Genomic DNA, 6579 nt, shown 5'->3' on the forward strand with positions numbered 1-6579 from the left:
ATATACATATACATATACATATACATATACATATACATATACATATATATACATATCTTAATGGGGTTGCAGTGGAAGCTCACACTGACAGCGTGTGATTTTGATTTTGAGAGGGGATGTGTATGCTACCGTGGGTTGAAACTAGGGCTTCCCAGGTGTGGTGACACACGGTGACACACACTTTCAATCCCAGCATCGGGAAGCAGAGAGGCGGGTCTGTGCAAGGTGCAGGCCACCGAGTCTGCACAGTGAGTTCCAGGCCAGTCAGGGTCACACAGTGAGACTCTGACTGAAATAGAAGTTAAAACAGAAACTAGGCCATTGCGTGTGCCTGGCGGGTGCTCTGCCTCTGACCGCACACGTGGTCCCTTATTTGCAGTCTAAGCGGACTCTATCACAGAGCTACTTTCTCATCTTCTCTTTGCTCTGCTTTTCCCTCAGTTGCCCAGGCTGGCTGTGACTACCACATAGCCTCCTCAGTAGCTTGGATTTAGGCCTATCCCATATGTCCTAGCTACAACTTTTAATATATATATATAAATGTATCCAGAAATTAAGTAAAAATTACTGAAACATTGCATTCTAGTTAACAGTATATTTGTTGAAGTCGTTTTGGTGACATGCTCTGATGACTGGAATTGACTTTCAAGTACATAAAAAGAGAGAGAGAAACTGTCAGTCTGACAGGAATACACAGATGGGTGTCTCTGGCAAAGGAAGAGTTAATTAAAATGTTTAGAATTTATGCAGAAGGTTGGCATCCTAGTGGCCATTGTCTGGATTACATACCCTTGACTCCAACATCTGAAATCTGAAACAATAAATGAATCAGATACTTTGTGAGCAGTAAGAAGATGCTACACATGGGCTCATTCCCTGACACCAGAAGATGAATAAGATCCAAAAATGTGTCCACTGAACGTGGTGTATAAAATTATCTTTAGGCTTTGGGTTAGGAATGTATGAAAACCGAATCAATTTTGTGTTCAGACGTGAGTCCCTTCACAGGACGTATATGCAAATGTTCCAAAAGTTTTAAAAGTTCAAAATCAGCAGCATTGCTGGCCTCTGCATCTCGGATAAAGGACTCTCAATCTGAACTGTGACTTCAGCTTGTTGGGAGGCTTTGCCATTTCCACTGTGACATGGAAGGAAGAGAGCTGCTGCTTGCCTTGACTGCAAAGCAATCTCCACCAGGCTCAGCACGGAGGCCCTGCAGCCAGGAGCCTCTTCCAAGAGTTACGGAGGAAGAGCTGGCTCTCAGGCCTTGAGAAATCACGCATGTCCTTCGGCCTCTTTCTTAACTGCACCGGTTCACAGTACAGCGTCATCTCAAAGACATCCTGGAAGTGCTGAACACAGCAAGTCCCCGGAACAGATCTGTCCCAGCACGTGACCGATTACTAACTGATTTTGTCACATCACCGATCCCTACTGTTGGACAATTAGAGGATTTCTTTTTTCACTTTCTTTTTTTTTTTAAATTCCTTTGTGCTTTTCCTAATAGGATCATATTTTTCTCTCTCTTTAACCATGTCCTTAACATTTCTAGACGTGGCATTTATGAGGGAAAGGTTTGAAAGATCTGCTACTGATTTTCAAATCTCACCAGTTCCCTACCGCCTCACCTATAAAAAAGGTCTTGAGTTTGGGGGTCTAACACCAGGGCTCTGGCTCCCATTTTTTGGCTGTTCATGGGTGTTAAACTCCGAACACTTACCCGAACGAAGCCAGTTTCCCCGCGAACCAGCGACACAGAATGGCTGTAGGCATAGACTGTCACCGAGCCCACATAAGAGACTTGGCGGCTGCCCCGGTGTTCATTTTTGGCTTCCACGCTGAAGGCTGGCAGGTCCTCATCCGGCCCACACAGTTCAGCCATGGTGTAGGAACAGGTGCCCATCATGTCATAGCGACGGCCATCGAAGGTGGTATAGTGGGGATCACCCTGGGCGCGGCAGACAGCTGTGGACTCTGCCACACAGCTGGCCTTCCCACTCACCACCTGGCAGCGCTGCCCAGGTGCACACTGAAGGTCTTGGCAGGAAGCCTCTGTTGGGGCGAGCCGAGCTGGGGAGGGAAGAGAGTTGGAAAGAATTAGAAATGTTCCTGGGGTCAGACACCTGGGGCCTCCTACAGTGTGGACTATGCACGGTTGTCTCACAACCACCCCTTTTACAGACATGGAAACTGAGGTCTGTGGGCTCATGGAGGGAGCTCCTCTCCCAGGGTTTCTGATTCCGCAGTTTAACACAGCTTGGCCCAGAGGAATGGCAAGTAGAGAAGAAGGACCAGGAGCAACTTCTGAAACAGGATGTTTGTAGCTTGATATCCCCCCTCCCCCACCAGGCTAGCGGTTAACAGAGGATAGGAAACGGAAGATGGAGTCTTTAGCAAAATGGAGACGAATGTCGGAGAGGTGACCTTAGTAGAAGTCCTAGCTCAAGTGCCCAACACTGGGCCATTGGGTAGATTATGTTCAGTGCTCTGGCCCCAGTGTCCTGTGATATGGGTCTGACAATAACAGTTTCTCCATAGACATTTGAGAAAATTGGAGAAATTGGCATATTTTAGAAAGTTAAAGCATAAGTTATTTGTAACTGAGCCTATATAATGAATATGATTTCTAATCTAAACCCATCATCCACCGTTCCAATATTCAAATACAAGCATCCCTTGAAGTGGGGTTCCCTTTTTTGCCAGGATAAGGAATCCCTGAATCTAGGTTCTCAGTTTGAAGAAGACCATCTGGGAAGAAGCAGCCCTTCCTGGTTGGCCTCCAGTCCTCAAGAACTCTCTTTCTGACCCCGAACCCCGATCCCTCAACAGCTCGCTGTGCACCTCCGTGGTCTCTTGCCACAAGCTAATCTAAGGACTTTCCATGTGTTAGCTTGTTCCGTTCTCACCACAGTCCTGTTGCAGGGCGACCAGGCCTTATCTCTATGTGAGAGTCTCAGAAACTGAAGCCTAGAGAGGTGGAGTGACAGGCTGAAGGCCACCCAGGCCCAGCTGGGGTTAACCCCAGGCCCTGTGGCTCTGGCTGTGTCTTCACAACATCTGAGCTACCTGGTGCTGAGCGTCAGGCTGAGCCCGAGGTTGCACACAGGGCCCAGGTTCTGTTCCTTAACTGTGCCGAAGCACATGAAGTGCTCAGGGAGGCTGGAACACAGAGATGCCCCATCCCAGGGTCCTCACTGTTACTATCTCTGGATCTGATTTTGAGCATCAGCAGTCCTACATGAGGAGTGCGGGGTAGCTATCAGCAGCAAGTATAGCTGTATTAGTTCCTAAGTATCAAAACATTGACCAGCCCCTTCCATCCTGGCTCCCTGGGTCTCCCTAAAACCCTTTGTACAACCTCACCACAAATCAGTGGAGTAGACACTAGGGGCTTCCTGGTGCCATGTTCTATTTAGAATCAGTTTCTAAAGGGGGAGGGAAAAGGCTGAGAGGAATTAAGGACGGGTGCCGTGGAGAATAGAAATAAGATAGAAAGGTTAACTAAGTCGAAAGGCCCGAGAGAAGAGGTAGGGAAGGCATGGCCAGAGACCATTTTCTATCACTCACTCTGGCCACAGGCAGCTCTTGTTCCATACATAACCCACAGCCTGGGCCGGCCCGAAGGCGAGCAGCCCATAGCTCGTGTGGCCTTGGCTGCATGCATCTTGTCAGCAGTGCCAAGGTCCACGTCTACAGCGGAGAACCCAGAACCTGGCACAGCTACTCATGTAAGTTTGGCCCCCAATGCCTGCCCATCTATGGTTAGCTCACTGGTAACTTTTGTCTGTGCTACCAGCGGGGCCACACCCTCAGTGGCTGCAATACTCTTGATCACATAGGCAAGGCAGTAGGCTGCTACATCCTGGGATCAGGACCAGGTAAGGCTCATAGGCCATTTGATCCTTTATGGCCCCTGTCTTTATGCCCACATCTGTAGACAAGTAGAGTAGTGGGTTGGCCGGACCTGAAACTCAACCATTTTATCCATCTGGAGACACCGGGAACCAATGATGTCCCATGGTTGGCTTTGTGGCCTGGATAGCTACAGTGTAAGCCAGATCATAGCGGGACTGGGAAGCCAGAGCAGGAGCTACATGGTGTGTTCCCCAAGCAGATATGGGCAGCAGTTGCTTGGCCACATGGTTATAGTTTGTGTGCTTGTGGGCACAACTGTGACAAGAAAAAAAAAAAAAAAAAACCAGCCCCTGGGCTGCTGGCTGTGACCCTTGACCTGGAGAGATCTGCTGTGCCCTGTAACTGGACTCCTGCATGAGGCTGCAGAGTCACACTTATGACACCACCATCTGGATGGAAAGTGCCCTGGAATGTCACTGCTGCCTTCAAGCTGATAATAACTGAGGCACCCACTCTGCCGGCCACCACGGCAAACTCCTTTGCGTATTGGGCGGAGCTGCTGGGAGTGTGAGCACAAAGGACTCTGTGTCCACGGCTCCAATGGGCCTGGGAAACGTTAGCTCTGCTGTGCTGGGCTTAGTCTGCACAGAGGTAGGGTGGTCCCTTCTGTCCCACTGCTGCATGCCGGGAAGTGCCACTGCCAGTGATTTCTGCTTTAGCACTGATGCTGACCATGGCTGACTCCCTAGGCTTCACTGTGACCTTCTGTGAGGTGTCATTGACCTGGCTGAGAATGGAGACAGAGTAGTGCTCCCTCACAGACTGGAGGTGAAGAGGCAGAGACTGCTGTTCTCGGGCTAGGAATTCTGCAGGAAGGCCGTGAGGAACTCTTCCCCACCAGTGCTCCCAGGGTCCACTATGGCCTCCTGGGTCAACCGTGAAGAAAATGCAGTTGTGGGTCCAGTTACCTAGTTCCTCCCTGTTACAAACCCAACCCCTTGGCCTTCCTGAGAACCTGTTAAGTAATTCTCCCTATGCTCCCTTCCCTTCCTAATGTAGGCAGCATCCACCTACAAGCCTTTCTGGCTTTGGCTGCCCTAAAGCCTGAGCACCTTGTGCAGGGCTCTTGATCTCAGACGTTGCAGGGCCAGACGAGGGATGGAACAGTGCGAGATAGTCTTGGAGACAACCCTGGAGCCTGGAGCACCATATTCCACCTGAAGCAGCTTTTCCTAGTTGTTAATATGAAAGACTGAAGCCATTTTTTTTTTTCGAGACAGGGTTTCTCTGTGTAGCCCTGGCTGTCCTGGAACTCACTCTGTAGACCAGGCTGGCCTCGAACTCAGAAATCCACCTGCCTCTGCCTCCCAAGTGCTGCTGAAGCCATTTTTAAAAAAATGCCACACATTCACATTTTTTCAAGAAAGTCTGGGTGGCTTGCTGAAGTCCTGAATGAAAGCTTCATCCTGTCCGTGTGGTGTCTGTCTCAAGATGACTTGTTGGCTTATGTGAAGGCTATGAAGGGGGGAGAGGTCATAGAAGTGCAGACACGGTGTTTGTGAAAATGAGAGTAGAGCTAGTGGGCTTTTCAACGTGGGTGTGTGCATGTATGCGTGTGTGAGAGGGAGAGAAACAGAGACAGACAGACAGACAGACACACAGAGAGAGAGAGACAGAGAGAGAGAGAGAGAGAGAGAGAGAGAGAGAGAGAGAGAGAGAGAGATGTAAATGAATTCTATCACACTTCTTTCAGTTCCTGAGGATGTCTCCAATTTCAGCTACCCTCTGTCTCACTTAAGTTAGCTGGGTTGCAGGGGAGGGGAGCACTGGGAGGTGGTTTGTAGAGGGGACAGAACTTGAGGGTACTGGCCCAGGCAAGCAGAAGAAGCTTCCCAGACGTGAACGGGGGTTGACTTGACTTACCCCACAGGATGGTCGTCGCTCCAGCCCACAGCGCCCACCAGCTCCACAGGGATCCCATGTCTGCTGCAAAGAAAGAGGGAGATCAAAAGATGCTGTCCTGTTGGAGACCATCCCAGAGGGGACAGACGGGGAAGAAGGGGACAATCTCAGGACAAGAGCCACCTGGATGCAAAGAAGGCTCAAGTGGGAAGGGAAGCTGACTAGATAGGACGAGATGGGTTTGGGGCCGGGGGTGAGGCTGGCCATGAGGTGAGGAGATGAGGACCAGGGACAATGCATGGGGTATTGGGTATCCAGGGGTCTTAGAATAGTGGTAGAAGAGGCAGTCTAGGGTCTGGATGGAGAATAGGGCGTTAGTTATCCCACTTCTGCAGGGAACCCCATCCCTTCTCACCTGCGGGTCCCCGAGCTGCAGGACCAGATTGCAAGCTAGGTTATATAGCGGAGATTCCTGGCTCCTCTGGCCACACCCTGGGTCACCTGACGAGCACATGGTGCCAACTTCCTGGAGGAGGATGCCGATCTCAGACCAGGTGGAATGGGGAGCCCTGAAGCTGTGCCAAGGGCGGAGAATGAGTCTGCAGCCTGTGTCCTGAGAAGAGTGTGAGAACAGCTGGCGGCTACACCCTGGCAGCTTATGGATCAATTCAATCATGGAAGGGCGTCGTCCTTACAGAGACAGCTGGGGAGCAGCATGCCGAGATCCTGGGTCCATGGGTCGGGTAGTGGGCAGGGTTTGAACTTGAGATGGGAGGTGGCAACTGGTCATGTTTGCTGGCTCACTGGTTAGATTCATTCCTT

The 6579-nt window shown here is 50.4% G+C and overlaps 1 protein-coding gene across 1 annotated transcript in view; it reads right to left on the reverse strand.

Annotated features, from left to right (window-relative positions):
* Positions 1-6183, reverse strand: part of LOC114637894 (IgGFc-binding protein-like) — a 37811-nt gene extending 31628 nt beyond the window's left edge. The window contains exons 1-3 of the mRNA XM_028786211.1: positions 6173-6183; positions 5779-5838; positions 1721-2070 (exon numbers count right to left, since the gene is read on the reverse strand). Of these exons, the coding sequence (XP_028642044.1) occupies positions 1721-2070; positions 5779-5836 (408 nt within the window). The 5' untranslated portion in view covers positions 5837-5838; positions 6173-6183. The remainder of the gene's footprint in view (positions 1-1720; positions 2071-5778; positions 5839-6172) is intronic.
* Positions 6184-6579: the final 396 nt, after the last annotated feature.

Source organism: Grammomys surdaster, unplaced genomic scaffold (assembly GCF_004785775.1).
Source record: "Grammomys surdaster isolate TR1022 unplaced genomic scaffold, NIH_TR_1.0 125430, whole genome shotgun sequence".
In the NCBI taxonomy this organism is placed as follows: domain Eukaryota; kingdom Metazoa; phylum Chordata; class Mammalia; order Rodentia; family Muridae; genus Grammomys; species Grammomys surdaster.